The sequence below is a fragment of the Amblyomma maculatum genome, chromosome 10 (genome assembly GCF_055883805.1).
Source record: "Amblyomma maculatum isolate TAMU_Amacu chromosome 10, ASM5588380v1, whole genome shotgun sequence".
Classification (NCBI taxonomy): Eukaryota; Metazoa; Arthropoda; class Arachnida; order Ixodida; family Ixodidae; genus Amblyomma; species Amblyomma maculatum.
The window spans coordinates 72,208,567-72,229,952 of record NC_139353.1 but is presented as its reverse complement, the minus strand read 5'-3'; the positions used below and the strand labels follow the sequence as shown (position 1 = coordinate 72,229,952).

Here is a 21,386-nt window from a genome sequence, read left to right as displayed (position 1 = left end):
ACTATCGCGTCATACCCCCTAATATTTTTATAACAGTATGATATAAATTTGATTTTATAAACACAGCCGGTTGTAGCAAGCGCAAACACTGCGCAGTAATGCAAGTTGACTTTTCACATTTATTTACATTTCAACCGAGTTCCTCTTTACCAAAGCTTCCCATTTCAGCGCTTGCATAGAGGTCAAGGCTTCCGATGCCTTCTTTCTGACAGAGGTAATAAACAAGAAGTCGGCCTATTACAAAATCAACTGAACTTCAGGTGGCTGTTAATTCGAATGATCGGGCAACTTGACAAAACACACCAGCTTCGTTATTTTATTGGCCGCGTTGGCAGGTATTTTTAGGCACAGAATACAAACCTGAGCTGCACGCTCTGGACGTGTACTGGACTTCGCACGCATCATCACTTAATAACATCTTTCGAAACTGGCTGGACAGGAGCATATTACGGCACTTTACTAGACTCCGTGGGTTTGGCAGCTGCTTTTGCAGTGTGAAACACGCAGCTCGTGCGCCCTAGACAACCATTTGCTCTCTGCACCAGTCACTACCATTTTGTATGATGGTGAAAAGCAGATTCCGTAATCGTGCCCTTGTCGTAAGTCGAACACAGAATGGTGAATGCAGTCTACCTACAAAAGGTTTCAACGAATCTATTTGCAGTATAGCATTCATTATACATGCATTGCTCCTTCTCCGGTGTCCTCCATTGCAGCATAAGCTTATCCTTCAAGTTCACAAGGCTCCATAGCACACAAAACAACCTTGCTGTTTTGGGTAATATCACGTTCTGTGAGCTCACTCCCCACCAGTCAGAGGGACGTGCAGTAATGCTTGACATGATGCAAGTGACACTTTGTAAAACCAATCAGGATTGCAAACGAGCGGTTGTATACACGCATACCTTGTTTCCGTGCTAGTCGACAACTATGTGCTGGCTGCAGAAGGGCACGCAGCAACATGCTGGCATTCTGAATAGAGCTTGTTGCTAGCAGTGACTGCTTGGATGGTAAAAAATGAAACGATCGCTTTTGAGCATTCCAACGCAGCTTGCGGTGCATGGTTCTACGAAGGCGAACGTTGACAGCATACTCTATGGGAGGCGCGGCCGGACTGATCAAAACATGGCCGCCGCGCACAGTTTGTGTTTCTTTCACTAGATGACACAAACTTTTGTGAAGACTCAATTCGCTGTTATTTTCGACCGCGAGGCCACACCAGCATTGCTCTGTCATCGGCTCACCAGCATGGCCATCTCGAATGCTGTCGGCAGCATTCAAATTAGTTCCAAACGTTTTTATTAGACTTCGCAACACCATTTTTTTTATTTTTTTTGTGTGTTTATTTACTGCAAACATACATAAGTTCAGTACCAGTATAGCTGGCACTGCTTGCATGGCAAACGCAACCATAAAACTCCATTAGCTCATTACTTCTGCTCACTTTGGTCACGAATATAGGTCGAGGTTCTTTTGCCATGAATATGGGTCGATAGGTAACTATGGGTAACATTTCTGAAAAAAAAAAAAAATAGAGGTCGACCTATATGCGAGTAAATACGGTAGGCTGGGTATCCATCCGGTGGTCGTCTTGTTGGAAGTGAAGTGAAACCGCTTCATTTCCGGTAACATACAACAGTCTGGTTGGTAAGAAGCCTACGGCTGGCAAATCTGTATGTGGGGTAGGTAGGTAGTGGCCACAGATCCCAAACCACAAGAGTGAAATAACTTGGCGAATAAGAATGGAGCATATTTGGCTCCCACCCCCAGGTAATGGATGGCAGTTTATCACTATCCCTTGAGAAGAAGGTTAGTACCGAGTATATAGACAGAGTGTATAACTGCTTTCATACCAAAACTAACCTACGGGGCAGAAACGTGAAGGTTAATGAAAAGATTTCAAGTTGAAGGGGAAAATGTTAGGCGTAACGTAAAGGGAGACAGGAAGCATGCAATGTGTGCCAGAGAACAAAGTTGGACTGGCAATGGAATGCATACGAAGAGAAGAAAGCACAGGACAAAAACGCATCCTAGTCGTGCATACTAGTGCATCCTAGTCTAAGAGCATGTAGCATATAAAGCAGGCAAGTTGACTTGTGTGTTTGGCAGTTCGCTTTTTTTTTTTTTTCCGAGCAAATTCGAAGCAAGTAGTAATTTCCTCCTTTTTGTTTCAAATTGCATAATTCTGCTAGTTTTTTTTATGCGGTCTTTACATTAAAAAGAAAACTGCATTGAACTTTTGTCATGCTTCTTAAAGGTATGTCGGCTTCTTGTAAAAAAGGCCATTCAGAATTCAGGGACTTGGGTTACATGTCAAGCTGGCCTGTGTATCTAAAAGTCTTTCCCCATTGAACTTTTTGACTGCCCTCGTTTTCTCAGTGGAACGCACTATACCTCTTTCTATGTTCTTCACCAAATTCCATGTGCACTACCCGATTTGAAGGCTGTCAGAAAGCTGGATTCTCCTGGCTGCTTATGTACCTTGTGGTGAAGAATACTGTAGGTACTTTAAGCACAGAGGAAAAAAAGGGAGAATCGCATTATATCCATGCCTCGGTTTCGAATATTATCTGAGGCTTGTTTTGAAGCTGATGATCTAAAGAAAGACACTCATTATAATTGTATGAATACAGTATACACTTCACGCTAGTGGTTGTTTGGGCCGTTCTGGAAATGTTATACACTTGAGACGAATACCTAGCATTCGGACTGAACATAATATCTAATACTTCACTATTCTGCTGGATTGTCCACAAGTTTACAGATAAGCAATGCTGCTTTTGAGTAAGAAAGTGGATTGAAAAACGATTTAAATGTGGATGATGGCTGCAGTGTTAGTCAAATGCGGTTAGGAAGTTCTTTAACGCGGGGGAAAATAGCGCAAGTCCGGTTAAAGGAAGACAGGGTTGGTGGTTACAGCTGAGTTACAGAGTGGGAGCAGATGCTACTGCTGGTTATGATGCATTTTGCTTAGATGCATATTGGAGGGGGGTTTGCAAAACTTGCTGTGCTCGCCATGCAGCTTTTCTTAATTGCAGGTTCCGCGTGGTGTACATGGTCATTCTGAGGAAGAATAACCTCGTCCTAGACGTCAGGGTGACCAACACAGGTACTGCACGTCACTTCTGCCCAGCATCCACCCACTGATATTCATCCTGTTTCATCGTCATCAGATGGACTATACCTGCTGCAGGGGGAAGGCCTCTCCCATATTACTCAAATTAACCCCGTCCTGTGTTAGCTGCATTCTTTTGACCCCTGTAAACTTCATCCACCCGGCTAATTTTCTGGCCCCTGCTATGCTTTCCTTCCCTTGGAATCCAATTGATTACTCTTAGAGATCATCGGTTGTCTTCGCACTGCATATCCTGCCCATGCCCATTTCTTTTTCTTAATTTCGACTAGAATGCCAGTAACTCAATTTATTTCTCTGAGCCAATCTGTTTGCTTCCTATCTCGTAATTTTACACCTACCATTACTGAGATTACTGAGGTATTCTCCATCCACCCAACTGCTCCCATTTTATATCTTTGAATACACCCTCTAAGCAAGCTGTAAATAACACTAGGGAGAGCATATCTCCTTGTCTAACACCTTTCTTTATTGGAATTTTATTACTTTCTTTTGCAGAGCTATGGTTGCTGTGCAACCAGTATATATATCTTCCAGCACTTTCACGTATGGCTCATCTACACCCTGATTTCGCAATGCCTGCATGACTGTTAAGGTTTCGCATGAGTATAAGGGCTATGGCTCACCTGGTTTATAGTGTGGATATGGTCGATGGTACAGTACCCTTTCCGAAATTCTGTTGATCCTTTAGTTGATTAAAATCTAAGGTTATCTTGATCCTATTAGCGATTATCACATTACCTTGCTAAGTAACTCGGCGGATGTACTGCAAAGAATAATTATTGATCTACACACAAATAGCAGAAAGGTAAACTTAAAAATCAATATGCACAAAACTCAACAGACTCGGGTAGGAACAGCAGTTCACAATAGGTAGCGAAGCACTGGAAGTAGTAGGCGAATATGTCTACTTAGGACAGGTAGTAACCGCAGACAAACACCATGAGATGGAAATAACTAGGAGAATAAAATTGGAATAGAGTGCGGTTGGCAAGTACTCGCAGATTATGACTACCAGCTTACCGGCATCGTTCAAGAGGAAAGTATACAACAGTTGCATCTTACCTGTACTCACCAATGGGGCTGAAATTGGAGGCTAACCAAGAGGGTTCTACTTGAGTTAAGGACTACACAGATGGCTGTGGAATGAATAATGGTAGGTGTAACGTTGAGATAGGAAGTGCACAAAGTGGGTTAGAGAAATAACTCGTCACTGACATTCTGGGGGAAATCAAGAAAAAATGGGCATGGACAGGACATGGAGTGCGAAGAGAGGATAACTGATGGTCACTTAGGGTAACAAACTGGATTCCAAGGGAAGGAAAACGTAGCAGGGGGCGGCAGAAAGTTAGGTGGGCGGATGAGGTTAAAATGTTCACAGGGTTCAAGTGGATGCAGCTAGCACAGGACCGGGCTAATTGGAGGAATATGGGAGAGGCCTTCGCCCTGCAGGGGGTATATCCGGCTGGTGATGATGATATGTTACGGTACACATACAAAATTAGCTGGAAGTGCTAGTGTTGCCTTACCTCCCCAGCAGTGCTGAAAACAACTGGCAGCTGTAGTCGGTGTTACTTTCAGGCAACAAATTTTGTGGTTTTAATTAGTGCAGACACTCGGTAAGCATACTTCTGGATAAAACCGTTCAAAATGACATATTGGTCTCATTGGTCAAAGTGCATAAGAGCAGGAAGCACCAGTCGTACACGATGTCAGCAAGTACTATATCACGTGGACTTGGTAATTGCAAATGGTGGGCTGTTTTCTTGAAGAACTCGCTTATAAATATTCACTATGTAATCAAAACGTGACACACTGATGACTGCGAAAGCACACCATTGGCTTACCACTGACAATCACGGACCGAGTGCGCCCCGTCATATTACACGGAAATTTGGGGTTGAAACATTGTGCTATTAGTCATGCCTAAGGTCTGCTCCAGTAAGGCGTTTGTACAGCCACCCAAATCTTTAACTGGTGTGTGTGACGGCTGCATTTTCTGTGATTCTGAATGCTACACTGGAGTTGGCCTGGTAAAAGTTCAACTATCGGCGAAGGCCCACCAAGACTTTGCTTAATTTTGACCTTCCAACAACATTTATCGTCCCTAAAGCGCAGCAGCGCAGGAAATGCGGCCATCACGCACCCCAGTTAAAGATTTGGGCGGCTGTACATCATTAGCATTGCCCTTGTCGCTCCTGCAATTACCTTATGGAAGGTGTGCAAATTTCATTTGGAAACTAAATGCTAGGTATTGTTGTAGTCTCAGGTAATGCGACAGCTGCAAAGGATTTTCAATATTTGGGTGCAAATGCTGCCTGAAATATAACAGCAGCTCTAGCAGCCTAGTAAATCTAGCGGCCAGCTGTAGCCTTATGTGGAATGACTGGATGAAGCACTGAAGGACTCCCTAATCACTCTTCCTCCCGTTGTGCAATGTGTGGTGACTCTCTCTCTTCACAGGTGAGGAGGAGTTCTCCTTCACGATTCTGCTGCACACGTACCTGCGACTGGACGACGTGAACCAGTTGTCCATATCGGGCCTGCGGGGCTGCCCCTATATCGACAAGGTGGGATCACTTACCTGTTGCTCTTGCAGAGGAAAGCGCTTATCTTTGAGGGAGAGAAGAGAGAACTTTGTTGCTATGTGACAGAACTAGCTTCCAGACTGGATTGGGGTGAGCAGGCATAAATGTTACTCCAACCGTGGGTAATGGGGGTGCCAGAAGAAGCTGTAACATTAGGCTGAGTGTAGTCAGTGGAGTAGGGAACAGTGCATAGCGCAGGAGGCAGTTTCAGGGGACTTAGTGTGGTGACCTGATGCTGCGCACGGTTGTTCTGCCCCAGCAAGCGTGCAGCATGTGAGCATGCTGCACGCTTGCTGGGGCAAATTTAAAGAGAGTCTTCTGTTTGTGTTTTTTCAGCCTTAACCACTTTATTATTTATGTTAAGTGAGTTCTTGCACATGGCTTTTGGTGATGCTTTTTGACCTGAGGTATGTTTGGCAACAGTGTGAAGTAAGGGTGAATCTATTAGTGGCAGTGGGGAAGGGGGGGGGGGGTAGAATTTTTGCATAGGAAGACCATGCTGAGCCTTGTTTTCTCTATAAAGTTGTAAAAATTTCAAGGAAGTGCATTTCAAGGAATCACTGCCTCTTTCAGAAGTGACCCATAAATTGCCGGTTTATTTAGATGCTGCGATCGGTGATAGTCTGTGCTCCAGAAAAACTGTGTTGTAGGCATTCTGAACTGCCACTGGATGTAAAAGGTATGCTAAGACAGCAAACGTGGCTGTAGTTTTAGCGCGTGAAGAAAACTGAGGGTGAGGGCAGTCGGAAGGTAGGGATTGATAATCTGTGACATAATTGCTCGGTAATTGCATAGAAAAAAGTATGATGGGAGGAAATCTGTGTGATCCTTCACTGTATGTAAACTGTCGTGAATTATGTTGCATTCTGAAAGAATCAGCTTGACTGCCTGTGCACTGAACTTCACTCTCGTGTATGTGTGTGTAAAAGAGAGACAGAGATACATATTTACAGATATGTGACCTTTAATCCTTGTTCTGTGGCCTCTTACCTGGTGTACATATGACCGCATTAACTTCTACGGTCTTCACTAGAGAGAGCCTCTCACCCTGTTTCATGAATATGAAGTGCAGGGTCCACAGGGCTTCAAGAGGCAGTCACAAATGAACGGTCGCACATTCATTGCACAGTGACATGAACATGCCTGCACAATAGAGCTGCTGCAGCTTTGCCCCAACTGCACAGTGCGCGATGATGTCTGTCTGGTGCACTTGAGACCCTACCCTCACTGCTTCATTTCCTGCCTGCAGGTGAAGGATGGGGAGAGGTGCATGGAATACGAAGACCACCTGCACATCAGGGGCCCCACGGACAGGTGGGAGCTTGTTTCAGCCCCATTTCTTCAGGAATGCATGGCAGAGTGGAAAGTCTGTGAGGACGGTCTCTGTATGCACTGCATCTTCTGGGGTAGTACGATTGAAAGACACCGATGGCCTCTGTTTTTCTTCCAAGCTCCTGACGCGGAGCACTCTCTGAGCAGTACGCACTTTGAGAGAGGCACAAGTCTTTGCGGCCGAAAAATTGAAAAAAAAAAAATTGTTTTTTAATTTTGTGTTAGTCGTTATTATCAGGTCATTCTCTAAATGTGGGTGAAGTTTCAAAGCTGGAAACACTGTAGTTCTTTAAAAAACACAGAATAACGATAGCATTCTGACCGAAAATTTCGTGAAAGCACTTCAAAAATGCTCATTTTGCGCCGTCCACCATTTTCGAGCGTCGCGCTAGACTGCCGTCATCTTGGTCTCGATTGAAAGAGCGTCTCTTCCTCTTTCTTTCCACCAGAGCTGGGCACGCTGCGACGTTTTGTTAGCCACAAGAAAGAAAAAAACAAAATACCAAACTGTTGTGCCATTGGCCATCGACTATCACGTGATGAAATGGTTGCCTCTCATTGGTCTGCACCATTTTACTAGGGTTATTGCTGCCATCGCAGGCACTGCCATTTTGAAAAAGTCAAGTTATTTCAGAGCGGACAGTGCCTAGACCATACCGAAAGTTCCAGAGCGCACAAATTTGACAAGAAACGTAAAAAGGCACCTACGAACAAGGCGACGCAGTGCAACACCGTCCACCGGCTTCCAAAGTAGGGGATCTAAGCGAAATGGTCGAACGCGCAACGGTCAGCTCAGTGTCGTCCGCTGCCGATTTCATCGACACCGGTGGCTGCGAGGAATGAACGCGCATTGACACTGCCTTTATGAGCCCTCAAAAAGTTGAGCGACTGCAAGAACAATCGGACACCTGAGTTGGTGAATTATCTCTATCTGTCACCAAGCGCAAGCTGCAGACTCTCCGCACATGTGCAAGACGACTCGGGCCCTTCGGCGGCGGCATAGACAGTGTTCGACCTGTGTGCGATCAACTAGCTACTTGAAAAAAACCGTGTGCCGCCAGTGTGGTGGTGACGTGTCTATTCCGAAGAGCGCGTGAGGATGGAGTGTCTGTGCAGTTGTGCCTACGGTGCTCCATTTGCGCCGATGTCGTGAGCAAAAGGGAGTTTACAACGTATGCCAGGAACTGCCAAGTGCAAGCCCTTTGAGGTGAATATTCTCGCAGCTTGTGCAGCACTAACTAGTTCAGGAAATGGCCAGACAGCTCTCGGTGACTTTTTATCCCACCATGGGAATATCCCACCAGGGCCTGAGCAACAAGGCCTACCAGGGGCACTTAAAATCCAAGCTAAAGCCTGCCTCAGCATTGAGAGATCTCTACAAGGAACTCAATTTTGGGAACCCCAGAAATATTGCTGTCTGTTTTGACGCAGCTTAGATGACAAGAGGGCATCAGTCGCACGTTGGCGTGGGCTCTGTTATAGAGCTCTTTTCAGGGTATGTACTAGACTATGTTGTGCTGTGCAACCACTGTCCTGGTTGCGGAAATGCACGCAAAGAAGAGGACCCCCAGTATGGTGCATGGAAGGCAAAGCATCTCTTAAAAAAAAAAAATTGATTCAAAATCTGGTCAAATGGAGGTGGAAGCAGCTGTCATGCTTTTTGAAAGGTCACTAAAGTGGCATGGCCTGCGCTACACCACCATGCTGTGCGACTGGGACAGCAAGCATTTTCGTGCAGTGGAAAAGGCCAAAGTGTATGGCTTTATATCAGTAGAAAAGGAAGACTACACAAATCACGTGCAAAAGCTTATGGGCACTGCTTTGCGCAATCTTGTTCAGAAGCAAAACGCTGAGCATTGTCAAAACACTGGGTGAAAAATTCTGACTGACAGTATACAGTCGAACCCGGTTATATCGAACCCGGATATATCGAATTTTGGTTATATCTAACTCACGGAATATCCCCTTGAAAATCCCATGTAAAAGTATAGGAAAGCCGCGTCATATATCGAACTCAATTTCGCTGGTCGTTCGATATATCGAACTCCGCACTACGCACTGGAAAGTGTACCTTCTCCAAAGACGATCGCATCACCTTTGGCCGTTTGCCGCGTGACGTTTTCAAGCCACGCGTGGAAGGAATGAGAGGGGACAGTTCTGGACAGCGCCGCGCCCATTCCCCGAAGGCGCGCGCATCTGTAGTTATCGTTTTCCGCTCGCCAACACATGACGTTTGCAAGCCATGTGCATGGGTGTGCCCATTCGACGCTTTCTCCAGCGTGTGTTGCGAACCCTCTGCGCGCGGCGGCTGACGTGGTTATGGCGCCTGCGGACGTTAAGAAGCGGCAGCTCTCTGTTTTTTTTTTTTTTGTTTTTTTTTTTTTTTTGCGAGAGTCATTCTTTCTTATCGTTGTGCTGTACGCGCGACATAGCGTAAGATATGGCGGCTGCGGACGTTAAGAAGCGGCAGGCTTTCTTTTTTTTTTTTTTTTGGCGGGAGCCGTTTATCTTTGCAAGTATGAATCAACGGAAGCACGCCGTCAGCTGCTGCGATCATCAAGCTGCTGTGATAAATCGAACCAGGCTTATTCATCACGGGCACTCTGCCAAGTTCGCTCCCCGCCACCGGAGGAGCTATAAAAAGATAAACGCGCCCTGACGTTATCGCTGCGCAACATCTTGGCACGCTGCCAAGAAATAGGCTGTGGATGCGGCGACCGAAACGGAGTGACACGCACCATCGGCATGCAAGCGAAAACGCTCGCGATTTTCTGCTGCAGCGACACAGAAACCTTATTTTGAGCTGCCGCGATGGCTCGAGCGGCGAGCGGGACGCTGTTCCAACAAGTTGGAAATTTTTCGCTCTGTCGCTGCCGCTCGTCGCTGAGATCGCTCAATCGCTTGCATGTGAGCGAGCTGGCCTTAAAGCATTTTTTTTTTCAAATTCTCGGGCGCAAAAGTAGAGAGAGGGTTCATTATGCGAGTGGGTTGATTACGCGGCAAATACGGTATCGTTTTTTAGCATCGTAAGTGCCGTCACAAGCCAATTTCTGTATATCGAATTATCGATATATCGAACTTTTTCGCGATCCCCTTCGAGTTCGATATATCCGAGTTCGACTGTATTTTATAACCAAACTCTGCAATTATTATGGCTGGGCAGTGAAATCTCATGCAGGGGATGTCGAACAGATGCATCAAGCAGTGGTGGCCACATACCGTATTTACTCGCATAAGGCTCGCACCCCCGCATTCAGCATCAAATATTGGAATTTTTTTTTTCCTCGCATAATTATCGCACCACCAATATTACCACCATGAGAGTGCTATTAGTAACAAGCGCCATCTTTGAAATGCTACTGAACCTAGCTGGCCTTGTGTGCACGCGCTACCAGGCCGCGATAGCATGCTCGGGTAGATCATAATCATTATCATCATAGGTTATGCTCGTCTTTTTTTTTTTTTTTTCTTCTTACCTGTATGATGCTCGTAATCGTCGCCATTTTGAGAGCTGCCTCCGCATCTTATTGCCATTGTTCCTTCGTTCCGTTCGTGTCACTTGCTTTGTTCCACTGTCTACCGTGTTCTTGGTGCTGCATCACGATAAAGTGGTACGCAGGTTACATAGCTGCTTTTAAGTTGAAAGCTTTCGAGTACGCGCTACAGCATAGCAACTACGCTGCAGCAGGCACTTCGGCATCAACGAGTTCTGCGTAGTTCACTACTGGAGACGGCGATTGCAGTGTCGACACGTACTGGGGCCAAGTCTCTGATCAAGAGTAGAACTGTATGGTCTGCTGTGAGCATTATACCATGAAACGCGGGAAGTGATGATGAGGCTGCCTGCGGCAAATAAAGTGCTTTAGCAATTTGTGCTTTCGGCAGCCCTGTACTTTTATAACAAAGGTAACTTCTGCTTGAAAGTAATGTTTTGGTTATAGTTGCAATAGTTGGCCTAAGAATCCCAATTCACACCTATTTAAATTTGCTATTAGCGCTCCAAAACATTTCCTCGCAAATTTTCCCCGCATAATTATTGCACCCTCCAGCTTAGCATCAATTTTCCGTAAAAAAAAATGCGAGCATTATGTGAGTAAATACGGTAATACCACGTGACATAAACTGACGAGTGCCCAAACCATGCCCTGTGCCCACAAGGCGCCAACTCGTGGTGAAACATAATGCTGCCAAAGCAAGGGGAGAGCAGCCACCGAAACACTGGTACAACCTGTCCGACTATGTCAGCTAGGCACTGCTTCCTTTGTATGAGCACCTTGCTGATAAGGACTTGCTTGGCAGATGCCAACGAGGCCAAACCCAAAATGTTAATGAGGCACTCCATTCGGTGATTTGGTCTCTGATGCCAAAGACAAAGCATGCCTCGCTGATTTCTTGTGAAGTGGCCATCGCTGAAGCAGTGATAAGATTTAACTCTGGGACACAGGAAGCAGCATCACTCATACTCAAAGAGCTTCAAGTGGAACCAAACAGCCTAGCCAGCCAGAGGGCTCACGAGAAAGATGATCGCCGAGTAGCCAACTCTGAGCGGAAGCGGGCAGCTTCAGCTGGCTTTGTCTTCACTGCGAAACGGCGTCATCAAAGAAAAACCGACCATTACTCAGCTGGAGCATGCTTCAGCTGCAAGCAAATTTTTTTGCCTAAAAGAAGCTTTGAAAACTTTGTATTTAGTTTTTTCAGTTTTTTCAGTTTAGCCATTTTTGCCACTTGGCAGCCTTCTGACAACCCTATCTCAACTTCTACTCGTTCGATATTGGTCCTTTTTTTGTTGTTTCATAGCTAAATAGTCGTTGATTGCAATAAGTGTTTGATATGGTGGCTAGGTGTAAGCACGAAATTTTTTTCTCCTGAAATAATTTTACCAAAAATTTCAGTTCTTTAGCCACAAATTTGGGTGATCACAACTGTTGCACTCCTTGATCCTTCTAGAATGTATTGATATGGAGCTTTTGAGCATCCGTACAGCAGTTTTTTCTAAAACCTTATCACAACCTGCTCATAAAATATTGCATATAGACCCTCTTTTTGCAAAATTTGATTTCATATTTGAGATAAGCGTGCAGAAATACATATACCTGCACATTTTCAAAGCTGCACCTTCAATATTAAAAATGTTTTCTCAAGGACCTATGTCCCCCCTTAATGTAGATGGTTACATTAGGTGCAATGGGGTTGCAGACGTCAGAGTGTAGTGTGGGCTATCATCTTCTATGTCTGCTATGGTGCACAGCTTGCTTTCATTGTTTATCAAGTTGTACTGAGACTCGTTTTCATGCAGAACTGCCTAGGCTGTTAACTGTGCGAATGAGCAGATGTAGCACATGCAGCAGCATGCTGGACTTTACTAGGAGCTTGCACGATTCAGGAGAGCGCCCATTCAACCGATCACCTGTTGGGGTGTTCTCCTCTGTCACGAAACGCATTTATGTCCCACTTTCGTAACCCTGTCAATGATGTGTGTGGGTCTTATGCCTCTCTCTCTCTCCCTCCATTGATTGTGCAGGGTGTACTGCAAGACGAGTGACACCCACACATGCAGCATGGCGGGCAAGGCCCGAGTCATTGTCAAGAAGACCAACAACTTCCCGGACACAGGTCAGTTGCAGACCAGCTGGTGGTTCTTGTTCACTCTGTTCCCTTTGTGAAAACTGTAATACTTATGGCGAATTCGAGTGAGAGAGCAGGTGCACTCAAGAGTACTTCCAAAGTGCTCTCAGACAAGCGGGCGCCCTCCAGTGGGAGAGCAGGAGTAGAATCACTGGCTTCCAATGGTAGAGGCGGAGGGCTTTTCCTCCGCTTAGAACAGTCGAGTGCAGCCCGGGCTGCTCTCTCGCCTAAAGCGAGTGTAGAGAAAGTCACATGGCATAAAGCGTCATATCCGTGCCACCTTTATTTTTCTCGTGAGTCAACGATGCTCAAAAGGGCGGCTGCAAAGCATCTGCGCTTGGTGAGCTCTTCGGAATCAAGCGAATTTGCATCAGGGGCGGAAAGCATTTCTCTGGTGCTGTATGCATGTCTGAGAGTCGCTGCTGGCATCGAAAGGGGCAAAGGAGGAAAATCGCCACGCTGTGAGAACAAAGGCATACAAAACAAGCCATTTTCATGGAGCGTTGACCTCTCCTCGGGTTGCAACTGCCGCCAGTGCGGGCAGGCGAAGAATGCTGAGAAGAGAAGTGCGGTCACATGGTGGTGGCTCACTGCTCCCGACACGCAGAGAGTGTTCCCTTGGGAGGACGATTACACCCTTGCTCGGCATGCACATGTACTGCTCTGCAATGCTCAGCACCTCTGCTCTCATCCCCCCAACCGAATGCGCCATTAGCTTCAACAGGACAGATTCCCTCCTTTGCTAACACTCCGATGCCTTGGTTAGGACGCTCGACTACTGTGCCCAAGGAAGCGGGATTGCATCCCGGGTGCAGCGACTGCTTTTCAATGGAGGCGAAAAGCAAAACTCCCGTGTACTGTGAGTGCACGTTGAAGCACCCCAGGTGGTTGAAATTTCAGGAACCTTTCACTATGGCGTCTCTCATAACATGAGTCATTTTGGTACATTAAACCCCATGAACCAAACCATCAGTTTGACGCCTGAAAATTAAGAAAATTTAGACACATGACTGCATGAAAGACATGTTACTGCATGCAGAGAAGGAAGGTGCAAGACAATTTCCAGTGACCGGCGCACATCTGCGATCCAAGGAGTTGCATGGGGCAGGAAGAAGTGTCAAATAACGGAGGACTTTGACGTAGCCTTGGTAGTAGAGAATTGATCATTAATGCTGTATCCTTGTATCCTGCAGTGTGACAGAAACAATAAACCAAGGTTTGCCACCTTTGTACAACATGATAGCCTATCTAAATGGCTTTTTGTTAGCTCTCAGTCTTGCGTACCCATTCACCACGAAACACTGCTGCCATGCAAGAAAGTGTTATTCAGAATTGCTTTTCAGTAAGGTCTCAAAAACTGCTAACGATCATGTGCGAAATTTGAGGGCAGCTCATCAGCTGTTTCACCTTTTCGATAGATTGAGGCAAAGATTTCGATCAAATGTACAATTACAGGCAAATGTTTTTAATTTTTCACACATAATCCTTCAAGAAACACTCCACTAACAGGTTTGACTGACATGAAGGAAACTTTGTGGTCGTCCAAAGCCTTCCACTGCGGCACGTCTTTCTCTCTTTTTTTTTCATTGCCACCTTCCTCCTTTTCTTTACAGCTCAGTTAAGGTGTCCGTGCGGAATTGTGACAGATACTGCACCTTTTCTTTGATGTCAACCAATTTTAAACGTGGCTGATGCCTGTTGTACTGTGTCTATTTCTATATTCTCCATGATGCGGCATTCGAGGAAGCGCCAAATGAAAGGTGCCTAACGGACGCCTGGATCGAAAGCCCGGTGGGGTCAGCTTCATAATGCGTGAGTCTCCTGGTGATGTCATGACCGGATGTGACTCATTATTACTTCGGATTATTAGACATAGCCAGATGTGAAATCATGACGACGTCACATTCGGTCATAACGTCACCAGGTTACGAGGCCGACGGTGATGCCAACGGCAACGATGACGCAAAACGCAGGAGCGGGCACCAAAGCGCTGTGCTCTATAAAATGAAAGTGGTGGAGGGGAAGGGGGGGGGGGGGGTTGAAGAAGTTTGCTCATGCCTTCTGTCACACCGCGTTAAGTGTAGTTCACAGAAAATGGAGATCAGTGCTTCAAATAGGTTTTCCTGATTATTTTAAGAACCAGTTCCCTCAGGTGCGTCCCTTTGATGTTCAGGCTGCGCGCTCTTTGTCCACCGGCAACTTGATGACCATGGATGGCCATGTGTCAACCACTTGCTTTCTGTTTACGCTTGCTTACATTGTGCTAGCGTTTGAACACCGCTTACAGCTTTGCAGCGTGCCCTGCGCCTTTGCTCTGGGAAAGAGCAGGATGGAAAGTCCAGACTGCCTGCATAGCAACCATCTTCATTCCCAGCCCAGATGTAGGCAACCATGGAGTGACCGAGCCGCTGACATCTGGCAACCAAGCTCTTTTTGCGGCAAATCGCAAAGCTTAGCTCTACCAAGTTTTTTTTGTTTTTCAGTCTGGTCATTTCTTTGGGATACTGGTAAACACATCAATAACAATTCAGTGAACACGCCACTTTGAATCTCCAGAGCATCTACAGGACCCTACCGGTTTTTAAAGAGGCTTTCTAGATCGGTTAAAGTTAACTCGTATCAGTAGGTTACTGTATTCTATGATGGCTAATTGCTCACTCAGGGTTTTGTAATTTTCTAGCAACTGGTGGTAGTTTTAAGCTAGAAAGGGCCAAGAAATTAAATGGGGGTGTCACCGCTTTTGATCAGTTTGCCTAACAAACCACAGTAGTACCAAGACTTTTTTTTTTTTTTTTTTTTTTATTTTCAGTGCAGATCTTGAAGCTAGGTCATAACTGCCATTCACACCTTGAAATAGTGACCGAAGAGTCGTTTACGGCTTGAAGCCTTGAATTCCAAGGGGTGGGGAAAAGAAATGTTCCAAATCGAAATTGCGACTAAAGATTACAACGCCTAAGTTTTCTCTTTAAGCATAGACGAAATAGTGAGGATTAAGCATCTACTCTGTTTTAAACGAAAGTGCACCTGTATGCGAACAAGGGGAGCTGGCAAACAAGATGTTAATGCTCTTCCATCACGCTTTTGTAGGGGCCCCAAGTGTCCATCCTATTTTTTTCTGACCGCCGTCCACGGTGGCAGTGGCTTTTAAGGACACAGCTAGGAAGAGCCAAGAACAAAATTTGAAGCTTTACGTTGATGCCGTTTTAAATTCAGAAATGCTGTCACTATTTTTCTTTTTGAACTTCTTGCTCATGCCACGTGCCTGACGTGGTGCAAACTTGGGGAATTGCAGTTATCTGGAACCCGTGGGACAAAGGAGCAGCTTCCATGGCGGACTTTGGCGACGACGAGTACACCAAGATGGTGTGCGTCGAGCCAGGATACGTGTCCGAGCCCTGGAAGCTCCCCGCGAGCCAGACCTTTGAGGCTTCGTGCACCATGGAGGTGGTGGAGTGACCGAGTCCGCTGCGAGCACTGGTGCATCGTGTTCCCTGCACCATTTTAAATTTGCCTCTTGACTGCTCCTCGAAAACCGGCTGGCTTCCACTCTTTCTTTGCATCCCTTCCTCTTTGGATATATTAGCCCTTTGTCTTCGCGAATTTGCAATTACATCTTTGGTAGAAGGAAGCATTCGTGCATATATGTCTTTCACGGCTGCTCTTGATGTTGCTTTTGATACTAGTGATTTAATGGTGTTGGCCTTGCTAGCATTGCTGATGTTCTCGTATTTGTTTAATTCTCAGTACTATAAGCCTGAGGAAGGACCCTCCAGGGGTGGGAGAACTAAATCAAGCATATTATAATAATTAGTATATCTAGTTTAAAATAAGAATAGCGAACATGAGCACTACAATTCCAAAGCAGGAGGACGTGCAGGACGAAATCCCAAAAATGCATTTTGTAAGTAAATACAAAGCTTCTTTTATCAGTGGACATACACAGTGCAATAGTAATTGATCTATTGCTTCTTAAACACTGAGACGGAGAAGCATAAGGTATACTCCTAAAGCTATCGGAATTCTGTTTCTGTGATTTCAGCAAAGTTGTGCAAGCTTCCATGCTCAAATAATGTGGAGAGGACTCATTACACCAAAAATTAGGGCGTGATTACTGAAGCAGTCTCTGTAGAGTACTTTGAAGACTAATCTGCGCTGCAGTGGTAAGAGATAAAAGAGAAAATATGTACTCGGAGCTTAAATAAAGCCCACAAAAATAAATTTAGCTTTTTCAGCACGAACTGTGCAGCAATTAGTGCATCTGCATTATCTGTCTTTTAACCTATTACCTGGGTGTATAAAAATTAGGCTGTCTTTGAGCCAACAAGACATGTTTATTAGTTTACTAACTTGCCACTCAAGGATGCTTGTATTTGTTGTGCTGCAATAATCGGTGCCTTTATTGCACTCGTTCAAAGGACGTAACTGTGCTGCCTGGTTTAGCATAGTGCTAGCTTGTGTTTTTTTAATTACATGTCTTAAAGGGACACTAAAGAGAGAAAGGAAGTGGGTTTGCATCGATAGAATGCCAGTTCCTGATTACAAAAAGACCACTCTTACTGAAAACAGAGCTGTTATAAGGTAGCAAAGAAGAATAACAGAAATACAGGTATCGCCACCACAGCCAAACGGCCGAGGCTCACAACTACAAATCACGTGACGCGCTAGGAATCCCGGAGGCTGACAAATGCGAATTATGTTGAATGTTTGAATGCGGTAGTACGTTTTTTCTCAAACATGATAACACGCTTTTATCATACGTAAACGACGGCGAAAAGACAACGTAAACGTTGCAAGGCAAATACAAAAATATACTTGGAGGCGCCACAGGCGCCCACTTCGGTTTTGGTTATGTTTCGGCTCAGGCATTTCGTGCGCACTCGGATAGTTTGTTTGAACCTGCAGCGCCTGAATTACGAGCTTGGAGCAGCAGATGCGCCTTGATGGTTCCCATTTGAGCATTCGGAGGCACGAGCGAGCGAAATCCGCTACCGCCGACATACTCCTTCGTTCACACTTCTGCGCCAACATATCGCCGCCGTTGCCGCTTCGACTGTGACCTGACCGCTTGACTGCAGCTACGTACGCCACGAAAAGCGTACATATGCTAAGTACCGAAGGAAAAACGCATTATCATTCAATTGTTCACTAAATCATGGCACATCTGACCAACATATACTGCGCCAACAAGACCTTCAACATGCTATTTGCAGGCGTCGTAAACAAAAGGGGCATACATGCCGCTCATGCCAAGGAGAGCGTCGATATATTGCGCTCGTCGCCCGGCGAAAAAAAGGGCCTCGGGTAAAAAGTAAAAATAACGAAGCACCAGAAATACATTACAAAAGGTTAACAAAAATCGATTTGTAAAAAAAAAAAAAAAAAGAAAATACACCAGAAGCGGTGAGACTCGAACACGCTACTGCTTGCTCCGTAACGCTCGGCGCTAACCGCTCGGCTACGCCGCGCCACAGGAACCTTGGAAATATTTCTAGTTTTTATGTCATGGCCCCATTTACAATAAAGTGTTTTTGCTGCCGGTCTAAAAATTACTTCTTGATCATCGGCGCATGCTGCCTGCTCTCACGTCTTGCAACTAATGTTCTGGATGCCTATGCGCACTATATTGTGCACTGGATCCATTTTAACATGTGGAATTTCACAGCGCTGGCAAATGTAGTGGCGCCGGCACTTCGGTCATGTTCTGCTACCGTGGACGTAATTTTCGCTGAACATGGAGCTGTAGCGCAAACCTTGAAGGAAAAAAGTGCGACGAAGCTTCAAAACTGACAAGCGCAGCAGCGAGGACACTATTTTGCTGGTAACTAAATCTTATTTGTATGTAAACATGTCAGGAAGCGTTGCGATGACCGAGGGCTCGGTTTGTTTATACACAGTGCAAGAAGGAGCGCAAAAGCTTGAGAAACATGTAAAGTATTGTGCATTACAAGCCCTCTATGTTTTTTTTTTCTTCCTTTATGGGCCCATCGCTCGGTAAATTACTCTCTTCATCGTTTTATTTATTTCGGATGAGGCCGTCATTGCGAGTACGCTGTTGCCAAGTTGGCCCTTGAGGGATGCGACGCCGCGGGCCGCGCCGGCTCGCTAGCTATCACAGAGTCTCCGCTTGTCATAGTGTGCGTCACTCAACTCCAACTACGTATTGGAGGCCACAGTTTGAATTCGACCGGCGGGAACAAGAAAAAACCTCAACTTCTTATCGCAATATCTCAGCAATTATTCGATTTTTCGCTGCCGGATATGCGGCGACAGTGTCACCAAATGTAGTTTATTAGATTTTCATACCATCTTTGGCTGTCTTTAGTGTCCCTTTAATATATACATTATGAGGTGTCTGTTCCTAAAATACTAACTGAAAGGACACCAATTGGAAGGAACATTGCATGCATTGCAGCATTGTTCCAGTTCTGAAATATGCTGTTGTGCTGACATTCCTATATTTGCAACGTTTATAGTGTACTCTTCTGTGGAGAGTTTTATAATGGTATTACCGTAAAATCCTGCATATAGTATGAACATGCACATAGTATGGGGTGCAATTTTGGGATAGCAAATAGCAAAAATGAATGTCTTCATTCGCGTATAATGCGAGTGAAGAAAGATTTATTTGTACTAAATTTTGTGGTTGCCCTGCAAGATGTACTCGCATTCACGTCCAGCGCCCACCTGCAGGTGTCAAATAGTGCAGCGAACCTTCGTATGCTGATGCTGGTTTGCTTCCCTTCTTGTGCCGTCATGCTAGATTGGAGAATTTTACGCACCATCAGGAGGCGAGCAGTTCATCCCGGTAATTGCGGAAACCACATGGTCATCAGTTTGTTCTATAACCAAAAGGCCACTTCCAGCTCGGACGCAATGCGGCAGGCAGCGCACGAACTGCTGGTTAGCATGCGCCGCGCTCATGCCTCTTCACGTCTGGCACCACACGCAGCCGTGCGGCGTGTGCGGCCAGGAAGTGTTCTTGGATTCAGAGTTTTCGCAATCAGCACCATTCAATGTACTGCTTGCCGAGATGCCTTGCTAAAGACTTATTTCTCATACCTCCAAATAGGTTCGGTATCCTGCATTTCTCGCGAAGGCGTGACCGAGGCGCTCCTTGCGAATGCTGGTCAAACGCCCGCGATTCGGCTGTAGGGTGTGACCAGCATGGCTGGAGATGTCTTTACGAGACCCGTGCAATGCACCGAGTGATTCTTTCGTTATCGTTATACTGTGCAATGTGACCTTCTTCCGGTCACTTTTGATTTGCAGGCACCGGTCGCGAGGATTGTGAGGTCAGCATGGCGAAACAGTCAGCTGACGCCGGCAATGCACAGCGCCTCCTCTGGCTGGAAGCCTGATGCCGGTAGCACTGATTAATAACGAGGCCAGAACTGCGAATTTAGGCTGAAATGTTTTCTGGTTCGCATATGAGGCAGAAATCTGACCTGATAACATTGGGAAAAAAAACTGGTATTAAATGCAGGTTTTTACGGTAGTTATCGAATACCTTTCAAATCCTGAGCATCTTGCTTGATTTTTGCAAGTTTTCATTTTTATTTATTACTGTTAAAGTTTTCGAACCCCCTTCATTTACAGTGCAGTGCCTTCCATCGTGACTCCTTTACATTGCAATTTCGCATTGACACATTACATTGTGAGGAGCAGTGCACTCTCTTAATATGCCTGTTGTTCCAGTTAATGTACTGTACAGGCTCCAATACTTACAACTGGAACTTGCTCCGCAATTTCAGTGCATCGTATAGTGATATGCATTGTGTACAATATTGTAAGATGCAATTGTAGTGCAGACTAATATTGTGATATATGCAAATTTTTACTCTGTGGCACTGCTTGAATAAAGTTATTAGAACATTCATGCCTTCACTGGAAATTTCTTCAAGTATACATTACGTGACTTGCAGGTGCTCTAACTTATACCGGGCTCTTGTGTTATGACAAACGCAGATACGCTTGCTTCAGAAACTGCATCCAAGCTGTTTCAAGAGGGGTAGTAGCTACTATTAGTAGTTTGTGAGCCTAGAGGCAGGTTACTAATAGTAGAAAACTTGTGGTGCCTTCGTGATCTTGACATTTGGTTGCTACTCATAATGGTTGCATATAGATGAAAGGGACTTGCAAAAACGCCTGTTCATTTGGAGCCCTCGACTGACGCTGTAATTCACAGCCCATGTGTCGTTTCGTTGAGTTACATCCCTAAAAGTGAAAAACAACACTTAAGCCAACCAAACTATTAGCAGGAAACTGTCCATCTCATGGTTTCGCTACTACCACGAGTTGGTTTGGTTTACGTCTACCCTCGACACTGAGTTTGCTGTCTACAGAAGCGGACTGGTAGGCCGCGATAATGTCTTCTTTGTACTGTTAAGAAGCTGGATTCTTAATTTTATTACAACCCTAGTCCAATTGGAGAGTGGTTAAAGTAGTTAGCCCTCGTGTAGTGCTCACAGCACTGCAATTCAAGGTAATTGCACATATGCTTGCCATAATGACTCGGTTTGGTTATAGCACTTGACTGCTAAAATGAAGGACGCAGGATCAAATCCTGACTGAGGCAGCCACTTTTCAATTGAGGCATAAAAGAAGGTGCCCATGTACTAGTTGATGTCAGTGCACGTTAAAGAACCGCAGGTGGTTGATATTTCCGGAGCCCTTCACTACGGCGTCTCTCGTAGCCCCAAGTCGCTTTG

At 45.5% G+C, this 21,386-nt stretch overlaps 1 protein-coding gene across 1 annotated transcript in view; it reads left to right on the top strand.

Annotated features, from left to right (window-relative positions):
- LOC146176775 (uncharacterized) overlaps positions 1–20,554 on the top strand; it is a 31,746-nt gene extending 11,192 nt beyond the window's left edge. Inside the window, exons 6-10 of the mRNA XM_084582957.1 lie at positions 3,039–3,109; positions 5,597–5,703; positions 6,971–7,035; positions 12,575–12,666; positions 15,971–20,554. Of these exons, the coding sequence (XP_084439083.1) occupies positions 3,039–3,109; positions 5,597–5,703; positions 6,971–7,035; positions 12,575–12,666; positions 15,971–16,134 (499 nt within the window). The 3' untranslated portion in view covers positions 16,135–20,554. The remainder of the gene's footprint in view (positions 1–3,038; positions 3,110–5,596; positions 5,704–6,970; positions 7,036–12,574; positions 12,667–15,970) is intronic.
- Positions 20,555–21,386: the final 832 nt, after the last annotated feature.